Source organism: Sebastes fasciatus, chromosome 2 (assembly GCF_043250625.1).
Source record: "Sebastes fasciatus isolate fSebFas1 chromosome 2, fSebFas1.pri, whole genome shotgun sequence".
Classification (NCBI taxonomy): domain Eukaryota; kingdom Metazoa; phylum Chordata; class Actinopteri; order Perciformes; family Sebastidae; genus Sebastes; species Sebastes fasciatus.
The window spans coordinates 34,840,295-34,864,252 of record NC_133796.1 but is presented as its reverse complement, the minus strand read 5'-3'; the positions used below and the strand labels follow the sequence as shown (position 1 = coordinate 34,864,252).

The following is a 23,958-nucleotide window of genomic DNA, read 5'->3' as shown; positions in this document are numbered from 1 at the left end:
TGAACGTGAGACCGTTGTAGGCCTGTCACGATAACACATTATCGTTGGACGATATATTGTCTAGCGGTGTGAATCACCAGAGGCCCCACGACACGATATTATCACGATACTCAAGTCACGATACGATCTTATTGCGATTTTAAACATTTTGCGATATGCTGAGTATTGTGATAAGATACATTGCAATATATTGCAATTATTACCCTTTTAAAACTGCAAATTATGCAGCTTGTCAACATCTGTTTAATCTAATATATAGTTTTCACTTTGTTCATCTCAGAGTTTTCATTCAGGTCAGAGGTCAAGGGACCCTTTGAAAATGGCCATGCAAGTTTTTCCTTAAAGGTCACATATTATGCTCATTTCCAGGTTCATAGATGTATTTTAATGTTGCACTAGAACATGTTTACATGCTGCAATGTTCAAAAAACCCTTTATTCTTCTCATACTGCAGCCTGAGTCTGCCTGCCTCAGAGCCTAATTCAGCCTCTGTCTGAAAACCACTGATTCACAGCCTGTCTCCTCCCACTCTGCTCTGATTGGTCAGCGTTTTCTGTCAATCAAACTTCCTCAACAACACAGCGTCACTATCTCCCCCTCCCTCCCGGAGAAGCTCTGGAGAGAGAGACGAGTGGAGAGAGAGGAGTGGAGGGAGAGGAGCTAGAATAAAGTTTATAAACCACTTTAAAGTTTATAAACCAGAAACTTCACCCAGCGCACGTTACCGGAGGAATCTGATCAGAAATCGGCGACACATGATGAACATCTGCGGTCCAGATTCCAGGTTTTCCTGACGGTTTCTCTCAGGTAAATAATGCTATTTATAGCTCTGTTAGTTAACTCAGTGTTTACCTCATGCATCAACTCTGTAAACCGTAAACATACACTCTGTTTTACGTCTGTCTTTACAGATCCATCTGTGAGAAATGACCGACAGAATCATCCCAGAGGAGAGCAGACAGCTGAGAGCAGATGGGAGATACAGAGCTAACCCGTTAGCATGTAGCTACATGCTAACGGGTTAGCTACATGCTACCGCTATGAGACGGTGTGTAAACACAGCGACCATCAGGGTGGAAAATAGAAGATGTGAAACAGTAGTCAGTTCATTATTTCTGCTAAAAGATAAATGTATGGAAGATCAGAGTAATGGTATATTATTTACAGTAGTAGCTGTCTCTGTGTTACCATGACTACAGACCACCGGAGCTTAGCTTACCATAGTTTACCAGAGCTGAAAGACTTTCTCCTGTACCATGTTAACATAACTAACTAACAGGTGAGATGATTACAAATGCTGTGAATAATTAATATTGTCATCTGTCTACTCAAATAAAGTTTGACTGTGAAACAGAAATGTGTTGTGTTGCTTACAAGTCACTATTTACTACCTGTACTCTGCTACATGCATGACATCAAATATATATAATATATAAATATCATCTGTTTAAACAGTGTAATTACATAAAGCCTTTGTGAAAGAACATGTTATATTTAGATGATGGGAGTACATGAAGCCTGTTCTGCTGGTTCTTGCAGACTTTGCTCAAGTTAGGTTGAGGAGGAGAGACAGTGACGCGCTGTGGGGCGGGGTCAGCTACTGAAGGTTCTCTCTGGTTCGACCAGGAAACCCTTACATGGCTTGCATTTCTCTAATGACGTCAGAAGAGAAGGAAAAAAAGCGATTTTTTTTTCTGCACCCATTTCCGGACAAACGGAGGAGGAGAAAAAGAGAGAGGATGGTCTTTTATGATACTATGGTGGCCTGCAGACACACTGGGGACAGATATTGATGTTTAAAAGACATGGAAAAGTGCATTTTGCATAATAGGTGACCTTTAACAAAATTTTGCGTGACTTTGGAGCGTTCTTCAGCATTCTTCTCGACAAGCCAACATGACATGATTGGTTTCATATGATACCAGTATCTTCACTCTAGCTTTAAAACTACAACCTCTGAAAGGCAGAAGAGCGGCGGTCGGATTGTTAAGAGGTTAATAGTTTATATAATAAAAGACCGATACTTGAGGTCTGTGTATCAATAAAATATTTCCACGCAAATTATTGCGATACTATGCTGCATCGATCTCCCCCCCCGCCCCTATTATTGAGAAATAATTGTGATAAACGATATTATTTTCATAAGACCATTTTATGCCACTGATATAATATAATAGCATAATAATGCAAGTATACCCTTTCAAAGAGTAATGAACTTTTAATTCTTTAAGATATTCAGACATTGGAATTGGAATGTGAAAAGAAAATGTATATATATTCTAAATAAATAATACATAAATAAAATAAAGCCACACAACCAAAACAATAAATAAAATGGACTCTTGGGCTCTGATAACAAAAATGTGGTAGGGGTAAACTCTGCGGTTTATTCTGGCATCATGTTGGCTGCAATGTTGTCTTATGTAAACAAACGTAAACACAACGGGCAATATCGAGGTCAGCAAAAATTATTGAGGTCATGTCCATGTATCATACAAGGTCAATAGAGTAATTATTGTGACAGGCCTACATTCATACATAGCATACGTAGCTGTAGGACTGTTGAGCACTGTTGTAAACTGTTGAGTCTGAAACAAGGCCCTTGCTCTTGGATTGACCTCACATTTACATTTTATTGTTTTAGAGAGCAGAAAAATGTGTTTTTCCTTTCAGACTCTGGAAATATCAATATGACGCTGCTGCACAGTCTACAGTTGGCCGGTGGAATAGGAAAAGTACACCTCCCCGCCATAAAAAGAGGCCAGCACATGGAAGGCACATCATCAACAGCTGCTATTTTAAAAAGCCATTAAGTGTTTAAGGTTTAATGGTTTTCAAGGAAATAATTTCCAGAAATGTAAATGATGACGTCTATTTTCTGAAATATAACAAAAAAGTTCATTAAATACATATGGGGGGTTTTTACAGCATGTTTTCAGTGTGAGAAGCAGAAACATTCAAAGAGTAGAGAGGTCTTTGAACCAGGTGGCAACCTCCAGGTCTGAAAAGTGAAGCCAATGCTGAAGTGCCTTAAACTGTCATTGTTTCTAATATCCAGCAGGGGGCGACTCCTCTGGTTGGAAAGAAGTCTGATTGTATAGAAGTCTATGAGAAAATGAGCCTACTTCTCACTTGATTTATTACCTCAGTAAACATTGTAAACATGAGTTTATGGTCTCAATCGCTGGTTTCAACTCTTCTTCAATACAGCATGAAGTTCATTTAGTAAATTATGGTCCCATTTAGAGTCAAATAGACCATGAAGCAGGGAATGCTTTAGGGCGTGGCTATCTTGTGATTGACAGGTCGCTACCACGGCGTTGTCTGGTCTGGGAGTTGTTCGTGTTTTCATCCTACAACTTTAACCCTTTCACACATAGACTGTATATAAGAAGTGGACGTAGTCACCGTGATGTCACCCATTGGTTTATGGACTGCCGTTTTGAAACCTCGAGCTCGTCATTTTGGTCGTCGCCATCTTGTTTTTTTGCCGCCAGAAGTGACACGAGAGGGTGGAGCTAAGTACAACCGAACGCTGAATTTAAAGGGTTAAAGTTGTACGACGAAAACACGGAAACTGCAGAGTCAACCCCTGCTAGCTAATGGAAAGAATGCAAGTTTAAAGCCCTTATGCATTGGCTTCACTTTTCAGACCCCGGAGTTGCCCACTGCTATCACAGTGTGTTTTCAGTTCATGAAAGTTAATTGTAACATTTTGGTTGCATAGAAATGTTATGTTCAGCATTCAGTTGTACTTAGCTCCATTTTCTCGTGTCACTTCTGGGTGCAAAAAAAACCAAGATGGTCATGGCAAAAAATGACGAACTCGAGGCTTCAGAACGGCGGTCCACAAACCAGATGGTAACAAATTACACGATAAATATGAAAGGAAAAAAGACTCATAACTTGTATCTTATAAAGTAAAATGCACTAAAATTGCAGATATACAGAAGTACATAAATGCCAAATAAGTGTTTTCTATAGTTTGTCCAACAAAGAGACGTTTATTTTTCAGCTGTAAGATGCCCTGCCCGGTACCTTTCTTGGTCTCAATTTTAAGGGGATTTTTTATCCGCCTCGAACATCCGGTAACGGTCGGGCTATACTAAAAAGTTTAGTAACAATTAACCAAACTGGTCGAGATGGTCGAGGTGTTGTCAGGGAGCAGACGCAGAGGGGGGAGATGAAAGAAGAGGAGGGAGGAGAGGAAGAGGAAGACGGTGAGGAACTAGGAGGTATCATTGACCCGGATTATGCACACTCCATTTCCCCCTCAGAAAGGGAGTCTGTTGGGCCAAACAAACCCATTCAGCCACCCCTGGCCTGGGGGAAGACAGCGCTGAGGAGCAGCCAGGAAACCGGTATGTAACATGTACAAGACGACATACCAACCAGCAGCAAGGCTGTGCAACAATGTATATGATGTAACATATATGATTGCACAGTACAGATACACACAATGGGAGCTTGTCTGCTAACACAAACACTCAGAATAGGAGAAGCCGAAAGGACTCATCTCGACTTTCATAGCTGAGTGGAGATGAGCATTAATGACTGTAGCTGCTCACACAGCTCAGAGCCGGGATGCTTCCAACCTCACAGTGATGAACGCACACAGAGATCAACACGGTTTCTTATTCTGAATACCTGTGACGAGGTCAAGCATACATACAGACAAAAGATATAAAACCTGAGGATACGTTCATGGGCTCGTCATCTTCATGGTCAATTAGCTACAGTGAATCTGATCAAATTAGCTGCCAAAGGGTTCTTTTGTGAGGCGTTGCGTAACGATACAGAGGGAGGATTTCTACCTTAAGGCCATTCGACACCTACATCGAGAGCCATTTCAAAGACGTCCCTATGAATCACTGAATGCATGAGTGGGCACCAGTGATCAAAGGGAAATGTCATAATACAATATATCAAATTTTGGCAATTCAAAAGTTCACTCGTGGACATGTTTGCAAGTCAGTGTGTGTTATATGTTGTCAACTCACAGCAAGTTAAACACCACCACACGCAATCTGACATCCTGATGCAGTGCAGTCAGCCGTCTGGGGGCCGCTCACATGCCGCCTTTTTTGTGCCCTCATTTGGAAACTTTTGTCTCATATATTACAAAAATTGTTTTTCTGAAAACATTTTAGGCGCAAAATAAGCCATTGCAGTTGCTGAATCTGTCTTCATTTCAGATCGAAAACAGTTAGTTTAAAAGTTTCTATGGAGTTTCCAGAGGCGACGATTCACGCCGGACGCACCTGATTTGCATAAAGTAGCCTAGACCTCAACTTTATGGAAATGAGGAGTGGCCAACGTGACGGTCCGTCTCTCGAAATGCAACGCTACACTACCAGAATGCATTGCACAGCTGCTTACATAGACAATGAATGAGAAGTGTAGAAAGGACAGATCCTGTGGACACGTACCATAGACCTAGTAAATAAAGATGGACGACACGTCTCCTCTTCCTCCCACTGTACAAAAGTGAAGCCAAAATATTCGAGCACAGGCGCAGCTTTTACGCGAGACGAACTCACAGCTGTCAATCATGATGTCTCCCCCCTTTTTATAGCATCAAATAACTAATTAAAACCTTACTCAGAGCTTTACGATCTGTCCACCAGTGTTTCCACTATATTCATGTTATGAGCGCCACTGCTAAAATGTCACAGAATCATTAATATCCTCTACTCTCATGTTCACTGCAGCTCACTCAGTGCAACAAACACACATTCAGGCTCTACCTGAGCAGAGACAGAAACAGGGTTTCCTAGGGGGAGACACTGCTGTCCCGTGGACAATGTTTTAGTACACACTTAAAATACAACGTCTGGAAGAGGATCAGATGATACAGTTAGCTGGCTACGGTTGCTTAGCAACGTCAGGTGCAACCTGCCTCCGCGCCCTTGAAAGTTGGCACAAGAGTAGGCACCCAGCGCCTGACCGACGTGCCTCAGGTTTTCCAGGTGGTAGAAGATGCTGCATGTGTCCCGACCCCAAGTTGATCCTGTCCAATTAAGTTTTTAAATGTAAATCATGATAAACAGAATTGTAAGACCATGTCTTCCCATAGGGAACAACAAATAAACAACAAATAAAATTACTTTTATAAATTCCGTTCTGTGTGCAATTTTGTTTCCAGGTAAGTTGTTTCCATGCAATTATACCTTGAAATTAAACATATTCACTTTTATATATTGTGGTACATGTCATTCAATTTAAAAATATTTTTCTATAACTTCATTTTTTGTTCAATTCAAGTTTTAATTTGTTGGCTTTTCTGTAAAAATGTGACTTTTTCTGCCATTGATGTTTCAATTAGAGAATAAAAGCACCACAGAGAGATTCTCAAATCCAAATCATTGATGCAGCCTCCACCGGCTGATAGTAATGACATGTCATCATGTCTAACTCGGGGTCTGAATGTTAAGCATCATTTTAAGCACATCTGTTTAGCGTATTAGGAAAAAAACATGACCTGTAATTACAGGGCAGCGTTACAGTGGCTCTCAGTGAGGATGGGGGGACGACGGCTGTCTTTCTGTCTCCAGCCGACCGCAGGCTGTTTGAAATCTGAGCCTGCTGGTGCAGCCAGAGCCGCAGTCGACAGAGAGACAGTAAGGGCTGCAGGCAGCCTGATGATGATAATGCAAGTTTGGTTTTCAGGCTTCGATGAAAGGAGATGATGGAAGATGTTGGCGATAATCTCTTAGAGAGGCTTCATATAAATGGTATGACCTCATGGTTTACTGCACACCCAAAGCTTGTGGAGAAATGCATTTGGTAAACTGTGGTCAAAAAAAGAAATAAACTTCCTCGGTTATAGGAAACTTCCATCTCCAGATACCCTTTCACTTTGTATCATTAATATGTGATCTTCCTCTATTATTCTGCGAGGAAACACTGGACTCTCACTTTTTTCTCCCTGAGACTTCCTTCATTTCCCAGAATGCCCTCTGACAACCCCAGACAACATGTATGGTCTTGTTTTATTCAGTCAGGTTTCATGTGTTCGTGCACAATAGAGATAGAAAACAAGGACCAAGAGTTTGTGGACAAGAAAGGACAAACACTGAGCGTTTTGCTCAAAACACAATACGGTTTGTGTTTACATTACATTCTGTTATACTGAGGGAGCAAACAGTGATGTCTCCTCATATTCTAATGTGGACTTCTTCTTCTGTGATCACTAAACATTGGTGCAAAATGAAGCCGTTATGGTACGTGTAACGTTACGTTTCGAGAACCGGACCATCATGTTCCTCATTTGCATGAAATTAGGCTACTTTATGCAAATCAGAAGTGCGACTCCCCGCCTCTGGAAATTCCCACAAAACTTTAAACTAACTGTTGTTGATGAACGCAGAGAGATTCAGCACCTGCATGGCTTACTTCTCCCCTAAAATGCCTTTAGGCTCTGATGACGGCGCTGAATGCAGGAAGAACAACAGATTTTGCTTCTGCAAACTCAGCTTTCTCTGTCAATATAGTACACACTGAGGAATTTATCGCTTCAATTAAAAGCTGCAACGATTAATCAATTATTTGTCAACTATTAAATTAATTGTCAACTATTTTGATAATCAATTGATCACAGTAATTTTTCAAGAAAAAAAAAAGTCTTAATTCTCTGATTCCAGCTTCATAAAATGTGAATATTTTCTGGCTTGAGTTGTGGACAAAACAAGACATTTGAGGTTGTCATCTTGGGCTTTGGGAAAGACTGATCAACAGTTTTCACCATTTTATATATACTGTATATAACCTTTATTTAAAAGGGACTGTTTGTAAGAATCAGAAATTGCTCGTTAACAGCGACTCCTGTGGCCGTTAAGTCAACGAAAGTCAGCGTCCTGTTGCTCGCGCTCACTCTACATAGATATTAACGAGCATCGCTCAAAACAGTGAGGCGACACACGTCAGCTAAAACCACAATATCACTCTATATGTCACCTGCTTGGCAGTAAGGTTAGCTGACCAGACGAAGGTCTCTCCATGAATCAATGCTGATCTTAGTGCTTTTCCTGCCTCAGCCTCCCGACCGCGGCCGGAAGGAACAGGGGATCTCCGAGTTTTGGTCGGAGACGATAACGTTACTCGCTGCGGAGTCCCATCTATTCACAAGACACGGGTAACCTCTGTTGGTCTGGAGGAGCTGCGGAAATAAATGCTGCAGCTCCTCCAGACCAACAGAGGTAGATATAACTTTGCGATTTTGTTGATTCCGTGTAGTTTGTGTTGGAGTCTTGTCTGAACAGCGTAGCCACACGCGAGCGCGCATGGGACACCGACCCGCAATGATTTATACATGTAAGAAGTTACAAACAGTCCCTTTAACGAGGAAGTCATTTTCTCACATTATATAAAACAAACAACTAATCGCTTTCCCTTTAAGTACGTAGATTTCTCTCAATACTCTACATGACCTCAAGCTTTAAATGAACTGACAACATGCAAATCCCTACTTACTTATTTCACCAAAAGAGACCACGTAGTATCCACAGAGAATTAGCATCAACAACTGCTTAGTCCACTCTCTCAGAACAATACTTCATTCTCCCAGTTGAGAAGGTCCAACCCTCCATCTGAACCCTCATTAGGCTCATACTGGCTTTGACTCTAAATCCCCAAAAATTAGGACATTGGGGAAAAACTCATTACAGTTGGCATAAGAGTCTCCTCACGTAGCTCACCTGCTCTGTAGTGCAGCTCAGACAGCGTGACATGGAGAGCAGAAACATTTGCTAAGCTGAGATAACGTCACTGTGAAGTGGGCTCTCTTCGGGCTGAGTCAGGGACTCGGACTTTGTGGAGACAATAGGAACCCTCTAATCGTCTCCAGGGTGTCTGACCACAACCATTCAACCGGACTACTAAGTCACTGCAGTGAATGGCCGCTCCGAAATGCATCAGTGGGTCATCAGGATGAATGCAGGTGGGTGCCAAAGTAAAAGGACAGGGGCATTAAACTGAACATCGTGGCGCAACCACGGGGTGCATATTTCATTCTGACATGATTAATGTTATCACCTAGTGTTGTAATGATCAAACAGTGATTCCCTTAAGACTACATACGTTTTGTTTTGTTTTGTTCAAAATTATTAGATTTTTGACAGCTATAAATATATGCATCTCTAAGTGTGTTTATTTATTTTTTAAGACCAAATTATTTTATTCCACCACACTTGTACAGTTAATGGTTAGACTGAGGAACAATCTGAAAGCAGCCTATATCAGCTGCTAATTTACTCCACTGATAACTACAGTATAGATCAGACAGGAGAAGCATTCCAGCTATTAGTGAGGACGTCTCTGGCAGCATTGGAAATGCAGCTTATCGCAGCCTGTTTGTTGTCAGTTAGCCTCGACTATCTGCGCTCTTCCTCCCCTCTTGCCTCATTCTGACGGAGCACAGACTACCGTAAACTGACTGAATTCCTCACAGATAAGAGCGGCAGCGTACTGCAGACACACAACTCTAAACTCACTGACTTTCTTCCTGGATGGAGAAGAATATCTGGTTGGTTGTGCATGTTTTACATGACACAGGCAATATTCTGTGCTCTTAATGTTGATGGGGCATCTTTTTTGCCGGCACATCCCTTCCTTTAGCTCCCCACGCACCTCTCCTCTGCTCTGTTCAACGGTCTTAACTTAAAAGTAAAAATTCTAAATTAAGTGAGTCCAGGCTGCTTCCCATCACATTTATTTCCTGGCCTTTCCAATAAAACTTCTCTTGAAATTCATTAAATCCACCATTAAAAAGTTGTGTACAAACTTTATTCAACATCCTGTTCCTCAAAAAAAGATTTCAAACTGATCAATGCTGTTTACTGCTGCAATTCATTTCTTCATATTGATCTTAATTTTCCTTTTTGTGAAAGGGATCTAGAAATGGAAGACCACCCAAAATGTTTTGGGATGAATTATACGATTGTTAGAACTTACATTTTGCCTAGCAACCTTTTTGTGTGATGATATCATTTTTGGCTCTGTACTCAATGATAAAGGTGTTGAACTTTTGATTATTGAAAGTTTTTCCATTCATAAAACAAGATTCCTCAGGAAAACTCAAAATTCCATCATCCTCCAAAGAGAGCTGTTAATCTGCTTTGAACTTTATGGGAAGCAAAAAATGCAATAAGGCCTCCAAAAACGTTTTTGTTTATCTTTGTTTCTGATTTATTTTGATATGTGTGTCCGCTATATGCCTAGTATTCCAATACTGTCTTTCAAGACATGTGTGCCTTGTTATTTGTACATGAAGTTTATACATTTTGTTGTTTGTACATTCATTTCTGTCCTCTTGACTAGCCTTCATCCCAGAAGTAAAAATCATTACGTCACATTTTGTTATATATATATATATATATATATATATACACACAAGCAGAGTAAAGGAAGGTTATATGGAGTCGATACAAAAATGTCTCAACTGACCCCGCTCTCCCCTACACTATAATGCTGCCATATGAAGGCTTCAACAAGATAATGACACTTTTCACTGATAGATAAAGTGGTTTGACGCCAGCACTGCTCAGCTAATGGACAGTATTGTGTACCATTATTACACAGCAGCACATACCTGAGGATTAACCATCGGCCCTGTCCTGTCTGTACCGTACGGCTGCAGGGGGCCACGACCTATTGTCACAGCTGGGTCACAACACACACACATTCTGCAAATCACAACTTTAGTTTCCACTCAGTGCTCCGCTGCCAAAACCAAAACCCTGCAGTAATGTGGCCATTTAACCTGATAATACCTCTGTACCTCAGGACCACTTTTACTCTGTGGGATTAAGTTAAAATCTGAAACATTCCTCCTTTGATTATCAGTTTCTACACGGCCATCCAAGCCACTAACCATCCACTTCCATGCAAGTGGGCATCCATAGCCCCATCTTACTTAACTCATTTAATTAACACAGTTGACTCAAAAGCTATAGGTCTTAAAGCTCAGCAAACTGCTTTCTTTGCACGACATTCAATTTTTCTCTGATATTCAGAGCTTTGACTTAATAACCCACAGGGGGGTTTCGCAACAAGAAAAAAGACTTGCTTCTCCGTCCAAAACAAAACTCGGAAGATGGAATTTAATTTAAGGGACCACAAAGTGAGCGTCCAAACAGATCACTATTGTTTGTTGTCTCCATTTCCCCATTTAAGGGGATTAATTAAAACAGAGCAAGTTAAGCTCATTTCACATAAACAAAATTGCAAAGAACAACACACAATGCACTTTCTTCTCTCCGTCTCAGTCCGGCTACTGTTATAGCAGCAGCAGTGAGTTAATGAGGGGAAATGCAAAACGCGGGGAAGCTGAGCCTTTGAGGCCAAAGCCTCCCTCATATAATGGCCTACTAAAGAAAGGGGAGCTTTGTTCGTTGCAACACAAGCAGGTTCCTCTTTAATGACTTCATGTGCATGCCAATCACTTGCGCCACACAATCCCATCATGCGGCCACAACACTTTTCAGGACGTCCCGCGATCATGTGAGGCCGCAGCACGTGACTCCTGTTCAAAACACAAGCTGTGATTCAGTTGAGCAGGTAACACCTCAGGGGCCGAGGATGGGGGTCCTCCTATTTTCAGATGAGGTTAGTAGTCGCAGCGCAGAGAGGGTTGTTGCCTCAATGATAAAGAGAACAAAACTGCATGTTTGAAGAGCCACTACACCTTTCAAACACTGTATTTATGTTTTTAAAGACCAAAGAAATCAATGCAGGAATATAGGCCCTGGTAACTATTGTAGCCTTCTTTCCAGGCTGCAATTTACAGACACTGCAACTATGAAATAGAGGTATGGGTTTGGCCGATAAGTCGGCACCGATGGGACGTTTTACAACCCATCATTATCGGTGGAACTGGACTCTGATAGTGAACTGATAGTCACGCGTGGACGTCCATCAGTGTACTGCATGGAGGCTCCATACACAAAGTCAAGGTAGACAGGGGAGAAAAAAGTTAAATCTTGAATATATAACACAGAACTATAAGCTCTTTGTCAACGATACAAGACGGGCAGACAGGGAGGAAAAGAAATCAGTCACTGTTACTTCAACTTGCTTATCAATTTGGAGTTCTCTATTCCAGCTAATCCAGCCACGTAACTATCCGTTTCATGAAATGAAATCGCACACTTAAGGATCCTCTTTACTCCAGAGTATGCACAAACATTAATGGTTTGCAAGAGTGGCATTTAACAATGTATGAGATGCGCAACAGAAGTAATCCTGGCCCGTCATAATCCATAAATAGAACATATTCCAACAATGTAATCCCCCAAATCACACTTCAAGATATTCCCTTACTATTTCTTAAATTCAACGTGACAAAAAACTGATTTATTAAAAGCAGCGTATGCAAAAGGAGCCGATTAGGCTGCTGCAGAAGTAAAGAAGATATCGGCCAATTCATCGTCTTTTTTCTGCTCCAAACTATCTTTATCACATCTCCCTTAAAAATCCACTATCCGTCCATCTTTACTGAGAAACACCGGTAATATATCGTACGTAGGCCTATTTAAGCACAGTTACAGTCCCTCTGTATTAGGGTCACAGTGTGGTGAAGTTTAAACAGGAAACGAGGTAACATGTAAATCTGCTTTTTGTCACGCACATGGCTAATAAATGCTTTCCTTTATCCTCCTCTTCTGTTAGACATGTATTATATATATACACATGTATGTGTTTAACAGAGTTTCCTGTCAGTTAAAACGGTGGAAATAGCAGCAGAAAATCCCACCATGATGATACATTTCCCAAAAACAATGTGACATATAAGTGAACTCTGATATTGTGATTATTTAGAATAGAAATGTACTGCTGTAGTCACCCGATAACTCTCTTTACCTCATTCTAATTCTGATATCTGTTCAATATCTACAGAGCTATTTTCTAAAACCACAGACATGTTTCACTGTCAAAAGAACGTGAGGTTATATATAAAGAGACAGAGTTATTTCACTGCTGATAAATATCTTATGACAGGAGGAGAGTGGTGGTTTGCTCTCTCTGCTATCCTCAGCTGGTCTGCATCTAAAATGTGCTGCAGTATATTTATGACACATTCAAGCACACAGGAAGTGTCTTCCTTTGTGCACATTTATAACATGACATTTAACTCACACAATCTATGACAACCTTCATGTATGAAAGGCAGAAAGGCTGTAAAATGTTTTCCCAAGGAATTTTACAAAATCTCAAGTCATATTTGCTTTAAGACCGCCATATTTACTGGTGACTGATTAACAGGAAGTTCAGACAGTGGCCACAGTTTAATGTAACAGAAGTATGAATGAATCTGTATGAACTTGAGCTGAACTGGAACAGGACTAGTCAATGTGATGCCACACCCCGGGTCAGACTGGTAGACAGGACATGATGTACACGTGACAAAAGATGATGTCATTAATTGTTTCCATGACGAACAATGACTGAATCCCGGATTATGTAGCTGTGAAATGAAACTTAGCAGCATGAAGTGATGTAACGGTCTGTGCACCTTCATCAAGCTAGTCTTAGAGGGTTACTTTCTTATGGTTCTTTCAAGTATAATTAGACAACCTGGTCTGACAGGAAGGCGTATAAATAGCACGACATTACGCAGACATAACGCATGTCATGAATACGCATTTTAGCCTTTACACGTGTCATTTGTACGCCACGCAGACATCTGCAGTTAGGTTTAGGCAACAAAACCACTTAGTTAGGTTTAGGAAAAACGTCATGGTTGGGCGTAAAACAAGTACGTAAACCAAGTAAACTACGCACGGAAACAATGTAACATAAGTACGGAAAACACGTCACAAACGCCACTAACAAAACAAGAGACCAGTCTCGAAAACCAGTCTCCTGGTTAAAAGTCCTGTGTTTGTTGGACCCATCCACCTCCCCATCCGCCCGCCATAAGCAGTCTTTCACACTTTTTATACCACCTCACTAGCTCTGACCAAATCTCTTACAACCGTGCGGATGATCTCCTGCAAAGCCTCAAAACTAGGGCTGTCCTCGACCAAGGAAATTCTTAGTTGACTAACACATACGATTTTGTCGACTAAACGATTAGTTGATTTAATCGACAGATCTGCAAAACTGAATTTCTCCACAAAGAATCACACTTTAAATCTGGTGTTTACCAGAGATGTGCTCATAAGTTTCTTGGAAATAAGTCATTCAGCATGAAAAAGCATAAACACTACTAATCGACTAAGAGGGGGCAGCCCTATTCAAAACTGAGCTTTCAGCTTTTCAGACCACAGCTTCGGCCTCTCAGGTGGTGTCGGTGATATCACACACAGCCCGGTGTGATACAACCGGAGGCCAGTCTTTTAGAAATAGCAGACAGAGGGGGCCTGCGGGGTGTCAGATGTCGACAGGGACCAGTTGCCGGAGTCTCGGCCCGGGCCGCCTCTCATGCTAACGGCAGCTGTGTCTTCTCAGACCTCACATTCCTGCAGGACAGACCCACTTTACCCTCATCACCTGTGCTGATCTGAGAGGGCAGGACGAGAGCTCTAGGGGGAAACCTCACGGCTACTTGAATTAAAGTCTTATTCAGATTATGAAAGGATACAGGGATACTGGTCTGAATGGTTTTACTAAATGAAAAGAGAAGAATTTGGGTAAAGAAAGAATAATCACAGAAATCCTGTTCTAAATCTAATAAAAGGTGTTATATAATTCCTATTCTCACACAGACACAGTGATGGAAGATGATCAAGGGCACCCTGGTGGTGTATGGGTTACTGACCAGGAATTGCAACGTCCCCAGTTCGAGTCCAGCTGGGGTCCTTTGTTGCATGTTCAACTCAACTCTATTTCCTGTCATCGTTCTACTAGAGCTGCAGTGATTAATCGAATAGTTGTCAACTATTAAATTAATCACCAACTATTTTGATAATCGATCAGTTTGAAGAATCTTTTAAGAAAAAAAAGTTAAAATTCTCTGATTCCAGCTTCTTAAATGTGAATAATTTCTGGTTTATTTACTCCTCTATGAGAGTAAACTGAATATTTTTGACTTGTGGACAAAACAAGATATTTGAGGACGTCATCTTGAGCTTTGGGAAACTTAAATCAACATTTTCCACCATTTTCTGACATTTGACAATGAAAATAATCGTAAGTTACAGCCCTACACTCTACAACTCTATGATGAAGGTCAAAAAGATCCTCAGCAAGTACAACAATGTACTGTAACTATAAACTCAACATTGAGCAGACACAATGTAGGCCAAAGCCTCCAAAGCAAAGGGACGAAATACCAGGTACATTAAATGCATCTTGCACAGAATGATATCTGGTAGACCGATGTGTAGAAAATCAAATATTACGATGTTTTTTTACCAAATACCTAGATATCAATATTGCAACAATATTGTAGGGTTGACTAGTGGTGCTTTCACAAAATATTTACACAATGAAATTTTTGATAAATAATCATCAATAATGTGGATATAATGAGTAAGTGGGTAAAGGCAAATAACAGAACAGCTAGAACAGTCTGGTAGGTTGAGAAAATTACATCACTTAAATCACTTTACTGTAATGCAGCCTTTAAAACCAACAAAAGACAACACTTATCCCATCTTACAATCACCAAAATCTACGACGATATCAAGTCTCATATCACGATATAATATTGATATAATGCCCAGCTCTACTATCTAGTGTTGTGAGTTTGCAGCCATGAAGCGGACTCGGTGTCCTCTGAGCCTGAGAGAGTACACCCATGATTCAGCAGCTTCCTCACCCCATTAGACCTCCCTGTACTATTACAGTCGCTTTGCAGTCTTTATTGCCACCACTGCATTATAAGCTGTACTGTCTGACCTTCACTAAATAATACATGTAAACATTTACCCCACCCTACTGCAGCCAAACACGCAAACAAGCACACAAATTCATCATATCATGAACATGAATACAGTTCATTCATGCTGCATCATCCTACTGTATATGTACACTGATGTCTGCTTTTTGAATGTCTGGTTTCTTTTAATGTAATTTGCTGACTTAACTGTGCAATACGGACATTATTAATACTGCATGTATACTGCACATTCAAGACATAGCCTTATTCATTTCTTATTTATACCATTCTGGCATTTATATTTAGCACATTTAATAGATTCCACTTCTCAGAATTTTGCACTTACTTATAAACATTTTGTATTTACTTATTTGCCCTGTGGTTAGGCCTACATGTTATATATTGCATGTCTTAATGCAAATATTTGTACATAATTCTTACATTCTTATTTTCCTATTTTTAATTTTAGTACTTTCTTATATTTCTTTACCTATATTGTGTTTATATTGTAGCATTAGGTACACATTGTGTACATAATTTACAGGTTATATACTCCTTTATTTCTATTTTCTTACATTTCTTTATGTTGAAATAAGAGCAACTGTAACACCCCAACTTCTGATTCTGATTACAACATCAACCTGCACAGTCAGGGACTACACATGAAAATGAGCCTTTTTTAAAACCTCATATTGATGCTAATTGGTGTGTTATCCTTGACAAATAAATACAATTAATCATCATTTTACAGGGTGTCACATTTTATAAGGACAATATATCTGTGTCTTTAGGTGTGTAGATGAAGCTCTCTGTAGATGACATGACAACTCAAACTTTCTCACAAGCTTTTCACACCAAACACACACATATACTACACACACACCGCAAACACACCTCTCACTGTGACTATTCATTCAACAGAAGCACCGACAGACTGAGCCCAAACACACCTTAAAAGCATGGACTGGACAACCATCTTGCAAATGAGTGGAGATTAAAAGTTTGTTGATTGATTGGTATCTGTGCAGCCTCAGACAGAGCTCCTCTCCTCTCATCTCCACACACACACCTCAGTGTCCTGCTACTACCACATCACTCTCTTACCTCCAGTAACGAGACGCTGAAGTCGGCTGTAACTAGTTTGTCCTCTCCGTCTGCTCTCTCTCAGGACGGCTGCAGAGCCACTTGTAGCCACACACACAATGTCTCTATTTAATTCCCACTGAATTAATGTGTTTCCTTCTCTCTCCCGCCGCACAACAACTCCTCGAAATGCAACTCCGCGCTGAATACTTGCGCTTCTTCTCTCGTTTTATCCACTGCGTGTTCTCCGTGGTGAATGTAAATTAAGAAGCAGTCCTCCTCGTCTCGGCGGCTCGGTGTCGGTCGGTCTCTGTAAACTCCGCTTTGCTGCTAATCAGTGCCTCCGCTCTGTGGACGAGCTGCAGTGCGCGGTCACGCTGCTCCTGGGCGGGGAGGAGACAGAGAGGGAGGACCGGAGAGGAGGACCGGGATGACGGAGACAAGCTCCCGGGAGGAGCGGAGCCGAGCCGGGGCTGAGAGTTAACCTAGTGGCCACCACGGAGGATTGCAACTTCCGCGTTCAAGCCAAGGCCTATTGAAAAAGGTTGGGCTCTGGGTTTAAGGCACATGCGCAGTTTACCTGGAGCTGCGGATCAGATCTTACTGCGCATGCGTTGTACCAAACCGAGGGGTGGAAGTAACAAAAATGAATTGATAAAAATGTATGTGAATTGAAAAATGGAGTCAATATCAAGTTATATGATATACTTGTTTTGATTTGACTGAACAAGTTCTGATATTTAATTGGCATTTATCATTTAAAGGGACTGTTTGTAAGAATCAGAAATGCTTGTTAACAGCGACACATGTGGCCGTTAAGTCAACGAAAGTCAGCATCGGGCTCGTGCTTGTGCTCGCTCTACATAGACATGAACGAGCATCGCTCAACACAGTGAGGCGACACACGTCAGCTAAAACCACAATATCACTCTATATTTAACCTGCTTGGCAGTAATGTTAGCTGACCAGACGGAGGTCTCTCCATAAATCAGTGCTGATCCTAGTGTTGGCTTTTCCTGCCTCAGCCTCCCGACCGCGGCCGGAGGGAGACACCGGCACCCGGTCGGAGACGATAACGTTTCTCGCTGCAGAGCCCCGTCACTTCACAAGACACAGAAAACCTCTGTTGGTCTGGAGGAGCTGCAGCAATTATTTCTGCACAAACGTCCACTGTACATTCACTAGATATTCTCAGAGCTAAACTAACTGTTCTGCAGTGTGGAGTGAGCGCGCATGCACGTGAGATGGAGCAAGTTGAATGAAGGCAGGCAGAGGAGCAGAGTACAGCAGAGACTCCGGCCCTGGAGACCAAAGCTACGGTCTCCCCAGCGTCCTCCAACCACGGCCAACAATGTTTAACAGACGGGCTTCGATAGATATAACTTTGCGGTTTTGGTGCTTCCGTGTAGTTTGTGTTGGAGTCTTGTCTGAACAGCGTAGCCACACGGGAGCGCACATGGGAAACCGACAAAAAAGTTACAAAAAGTCCCTTTAATGAAAGTGGCCTCAAAGGTGGAAGTAAAAAAATATAATTGAAGAAAAAGGAAGTGATGAAAATGTATGTGAACTGAGAAATAGAGTGATAAATTGACAATTGTTGTTAAAACATCGTTAATTGTTAAACAATTGGAATACATTTCAAATGTGTATCAAATCTAATATTTTTTGCTTATTTAGAATTTTTTAGTTTTAAGTATTCAATCGTAGTCAAATATGTCTTAAAATCAGTATCTTTAAAAGTATAAAAGGAGGGTATTCTTTTAGAAGTCATATCATTTTATATGTTTTGCTAAAATATTAATCAAATTAATTATGTAAATTTCATCTGCCAAAAAACTGTGATTGTTGTAATATAGTGAGTAATATCTCAATCTTTGTCATTTATCTAACATTCATAGGAATGAATGGCTCGCCATCTTTAAATGCTGTATCCAATTCTGCCTCCATGGTAGTGGCTAGAAGGGAACCAGCAAACTGGGGAAACTCTCGCGAGATTATTAAGGTTAGGCATAGGATAGGTCGTCGGGCATAAAGTCTCGCGAGAGTTTTTACACGTTTGTGCAGATCTCAGATCAGATTTCTCCATTTACGGGTTACCTTCTAGAAACGACCGGTATCCAGTTCTGCTTCCATGGACGGAGCGACACAACAGGAAGTAGGCAGCAGATAACACGGTAGCGATGTACACTATCACACCATATGATTTTTAAATGATGGTTTAAACAAAACTGAGCGTGTATTTTGAGTTTATATACGACTGTCATGACCGGAGGTGTGTTGCTTTTCACATACGTGGCTGTCTCTCTGATTATAACGCTGTAAAATGTAAAGTACCGATAACTTTTAAATCCCTGGAGGTCAAGAAGCAGACCGGTAGCCTTTCAGTTAACGTACTGCGGAGCACTCTGTCGCAAAAACGTCAACGGTCTTCCTGCAGCGGTTTACGTTAGTCACTGCAATGAGGGACCAGACTGCAGTTGTCGTGGTGTTTTTTATTTGAGTGTGTCTTTTACAGGTATGGACATTCAATCAAGTGCACGTTTTGTGATGTGACAGTACACTGGTTGTGCTATACAGGCTGAAATGACTGCTTAGCGGAGTAGTTTAGCTTCGTGTGATGGTGGAAGTGCTGGTGAGCTAACTAACTAGCTCATCATGCTAACGACAGACCTGCTGGCTAAAACCATCAACTAGACGCTCTGTAGTCATGGATACTCCGCAGCGGCGTCACCAGCAGACACCACTGTAAACATCTGTATGACATTATATATGTTAAATAACGTGTCTCCGTGAGTATCACAGCATGTCACAGCCTGAGAGACAACCACAACAACAACACATAACAGATGTAACTCACTCTGCCTTTTATTTACTCCTCTACTTTTTTTTTTTTTTTTTTTTTTTTACATTTATCCTTTGATATTGCAATATATTGTTATTAATTGTTGTTAATTTTTTGTTTGTTTTATTGACACAACAAACCTTAATTACTTCTTTGTTGTTTTTTTCCATTTACATGCATGTTCTTTTTAAATATCTATATATTGTAATTTGCTTAATGAATTGTATATATGTGTATATACATATACATATATATATATATATATATATGTATATGTATATATGTGTGTGTTTTTGTTTTTATTTTGTTCTTTTTTTAATTTTTATATATTATTGAATTGACGCTTTGGCAATATTGTTCACCTGACAGTCATGCCAATAAAGCAAATTGAATTGAATTGAGTAACAGTCCACACCAACGAACCCAGATGGAACCATAACCGGATCACTCTGTGTGTTAGTTCCAGTAAAGTTTAACTGTTATGTAAGTTGTTGTTGTTGTTTAGGTTGACTTGGCATGGTACAACACCTCTTCATCCCTGTGCAGCAGTCCATCAAATGAACATCAGTAATTGGGTTTACATCATCGTACCGGAGGAGTTTTGTGACACATCCCAGTAAAAGTGTCATTTTGAAACTGCTTTCACAAAGGTTTCTCTGTTTAGAAATAGAGCTATAGACACTTTATTGATAAATTGATTAAAACAATCCACATCACAGTTTCCTGAAGTCCAATGTGACATTTTCAAATTGCTTGTTTTGTACGATCAACAGTCTAAAACCCAAAGATATTTAGTTTACAATCACATAACATGAAGAAAAGCAGACAATTCTCACAATTAAGACTAGAAATGTTTGGTATTTTGTACTTGATAAATGAGTACAAATTAGGGCTGTCAATTGATTAAATATTTAATCGCATGAATGTCCATGATTGATGCGATTATTCACACATCTTAATCTGTTCAAAATGTACCTGAAATGGAGATTTGTCAAGTATTGTCAAGTATAAAGCAAATATTCTTGCTTTATGAAAATGTATGTATATATTTATTACTGGATACAACACAAAACAATGACAAATATTGTCCAGAAACCCTCACAGGTACTGCATTTAGCATAAAAAATATGCTCAAATCATAACATGGCAAACTGCAGCCCAACAGGCAACAACAGCTGTCAGTGTGTCAGTGTGCTGACTTGACTATGACTTGCCCCAAACTGCATGTGATTATCATAAAGTGGGCATGTCTGTAAAGGGGAGACTCATAATAATAATAATAATAATAATAATAATAGCTTGGATTTATATAGCACCTTTCATGAAACCCAAGGACGCTTGGGTACCCATAGAACCCATTTTCATTCACATATCTTGAGGTCAGAGGTCAAGGGACCCCTTTTGAAAATGGCCATGCTAGTTTTTCATCGCCAAAATTTTGTGTTAGTTTGGAGCGTTATTTAGCCTCCTTAGTGACAAGCTAGTGACGGCTGCAGAGTACAAATGATGGTTAGTAGCATGGATTCGTCAGGTTTTATAGTTTAATATGATACCAGTATCTTCACTCTAGCATCAGAACAGCCCGCTACAACCTCTGAAAGATCGTTTGTGTTAATGCGTTAAAGAAATTAGTGGCATTAAGACGATTTTTTTCATTAATTCATTTCTAATGAATAAATCTGCACTAAAATCTTGTGTATTTTTCAGACTGACACTCTGACTGTGTTGGAGGATGGATCCTGTAGTGCTGAGCTACCAGGACAGCCTGTTGCGGCGCTCTGACGTCTCCTTACTGGAAGGACCGTACTGGCTCAACGACCAAGTCATTGGTTTTGCCTTCGAGTACTTTGCTTCTGAGAGCTTCAGAGTCCTGGGGGAGACCATCACCTTCATCAGCCCAGAGGTCACCCAGTTCATCAAGTGTGCTTCCTGCCCCAACGAGCTCGCCCTATTTCTGGAGCCGCTGGATCTTGCTTCTCGTCACTGGGTCTTCCTCGCCGTCAACGACAACTCCAACCAAACCGCCGGCGGATCCCACTGGAGCCTTTTGGTCTACCATCACACCTCCAACCACTTTGCACACTATGACTCTCAGAACGGCAGCAATTCCCTGCACGCGCGGCGCATCGCCATCAACTTGGAGCCTTTCTTGGGCGCGGGGAGGAAAGCGCTGTTTGTGGAGGAGCCCTGCCCGTCGCAGCAGAACAGCTATGACTGCGGCATGTATGTTATCTGTATCGCGGAGGCCTTGTGTGAGAAGGCCAGGGTGGAGGGCTCGCCACGCCTTCCTGTGCAAATCATCACCCCGGCCTACATCACCCAGAAGAGGGCTGAGTGGTGCAGACTGATCCAGAGTCTAGCTCAGAATGACCTCTGCTGCGCTCTGTCCTTCCCTTAGCACGCTGATCGGCCCTCACTATATGCAGAACAGCTGTCTACATATCTACTGCTGGAGCATCTGAATGCACTCCTCCAATACAGTATATAACTAAGTATATTTCTATTACAGTCTCTGTCATACTCCATAAAAAAGGTTTCAAAAGATGATGCATTGTTACGAATCTTTACTGATACTTGGTGTCATGTTTATGCCTTGGATATGCACAGCAACATACAATATGTAAACTTGAACACCAGCATGCCTATAAAGGAATTTACTCCCGTGTACATATTGAGTGAGGATGGAGAATATGTCATATCAGAGAGGAGGCACAGACTTTCTTTTTCTCCATTGTATTAGTTCGGGGCGAATGTAGAAATGTTTACACAGATTATTTGCTCAGGGTCATTTTAAATGAACTAGAATTGACGATAAGATTGTGAATCTTAACTTTGGCTCCTACTTTATGTCCGAATATTCATTCCGTCTGTTTAACAGGCGTTATGTCTACGACTACAAACATTTAAAAAAAAAAACTGCTGTATGAGGGTGAGACGTGCACCGTGTGCTGTGACTGTTTTATGGGACAAAGGGCAATGCTGAGTGGTGGAATGTGTGATATGTTCTCACAAAACGCAAACTCATTGTTGATCTAATAAATTGTATTGTCACATTTTTGTTGACAAAATGGTAAATTTGCTTTGTGGTTTCTATTTGAGGTCCCAGCTGTCTTCTAGTCACAAAGTTCAAGTCGTATTCATGTTAACATGTTGACATTTTCAATATATTTTCCAGGCTAATTGCATGTTATTTTGAATACAAAATTACCTCCACTGAAGAAATCAATTTGTAGGTTTGTATAGGCACAGTTACTCAGTGGTGGAATGTAACTAATTACATTTACTCATATACTGTACTTAAGTACACTTTTGCAGTACTTGAGTGTGTCCATTTTCTGCTACTTTATACTTCTACTCCACTACTCAGAGTGAAATATTGTACTTTTTACTGCACTACATTTATTTGGCAAAGTTAGTTACTTTGTAGATTCAGATTATTAATATAAAATCAATGAACACATAATGTATTGTTATAGATTAAACTACCCAGCAGTATACAAAGTAATTAAAATTAAAGATAAATTAGGCTTATAAATTAAAAATAAATAGGTAAACAAGGCTAAGAATCTGACAAACAAAGCGAATCACCAGTACTTGACAGTTTCTAATTCACCACGCTACAAACAGTTGAGTCTACTCAAAATATATTGAAATTTGATTTACTGGCTGTCAGCAGCTTATCAGTGAAACATATCATTGTTGTGGTTTTAAAGAAAAGAACATAAATAATACTTACAAGATTGGAACAGCATGACGGATCAAGGCTAAATAAAGCTGAAACACATGAGGGGCAAAGTGTAAACTTCATTGTGTTGTGATTGCAAGAAATCTGTAACAGAGACTCTCACTTTAAAAATAAAGTTTTAAAAATAAGTTTATGTTCATCTATAAAAGGCAACAGCTTTCATTTTTAGAAAAGCATAAAAAATATCCATAATTTCTACAAGTGTCCCAAAGTAGAATGTGGGTAACAGTGTAAGCTGTCATCCAGCATTATACTTTAAAATAAGAAAGGGCACAGGAAGGCCAAACTATTCTTTATTTATAACTTCACTATTCAGAGTCAGACTGGCCTCTGACATATTTATAAGCGAGCATTACTATAGCAGTTCAAAAAAGATTTAGGGTTTCAACACGGACAGACATGCAGGCAAAGAAACGCTGACCCCATCTAGACATGGGGTGGGATGAACAAAGAGCGATTTCAAGAAGA

The 23,958-nt window shown here is 40.5% G+C and overlaps 2 protein-coding genes across 12 annotated transcripts in view; one reads left to right on the top strand and one right to left on the bottom strand.

Moving 5' to 3' along the window:
* myo9aa (myosin IXAa) overlaps window positions 1–17,369 on the bottom strand; it is a 135,995-nt gene extending 118,626 nt beyond the window's left edge. For 5 of the 9 annotated variants that reach the window (XM_074621688.1, XM_074621696.1, XM_074621713.1 and 2 more), the window contains exon 1: window positions 16,925–17,368. The gene's annotated coding sequence lies outside the window, so the exon portion shown is untranslated. Of the gene's footprint in view, window positions 1–16,924 lie in introns of all 9 variants that reach the window. The other 4 variants (XM_074621676.1, XM_074621682.1, XM_074621726.1 and 1 more) reach the window with 1 other exon arrangement.
* A 1,689-nt stretch (window positions 17,370–19,058) lies between these two features.
* On the top strand, window positions 19,059–22,838 carry senp8 (SUMO peptidase family member, NEDD8 specific). 3 transcript variants are annotated; one of them, XM_074621500.1, is made up of 2 exons: window positions 19,059–19,077; window positions 21,453–22,838. In XM_074621500.1, exon 2 carries the CDS (start codon window positions 21,478–21,480, stop codon window positions 22,141–22,143), a length of 666 nt encoding a protein of 221 aa, XP_074477601.1. In that variant the 5' UTR covers window positions 19,059–19,077; window positions 21,453–21,477; the 3' UTR covers window positions 22,144–22,838. The 3 variants fall into 3 exon arrangements, with proteins under 3 accessions (XP_074477601.1, XP_074477583.1, XP_074477591.1); XM_074621482.1 differs by lacking the exon at window positions 19,059–19,077 and adding an exon at window positions 19,204–19,418; XM_074621490.1 differs by lacking the exon at window positions 19,059–19,077 and adding an exon at window positions 19,437–19,692.
* Window positions 22,839–23,958: the final 1,120 nt, after the last annotated feature.

Excerpts from the sequence above, each read along its gene's own strand:
- senp8 (XM_074621500.1), top strand. The coding sequence starts at position 21,478 with ATGGATCCTGTAGTGCTGAGCTACCAGGACAGCCTGTTGCGGCGCTCT.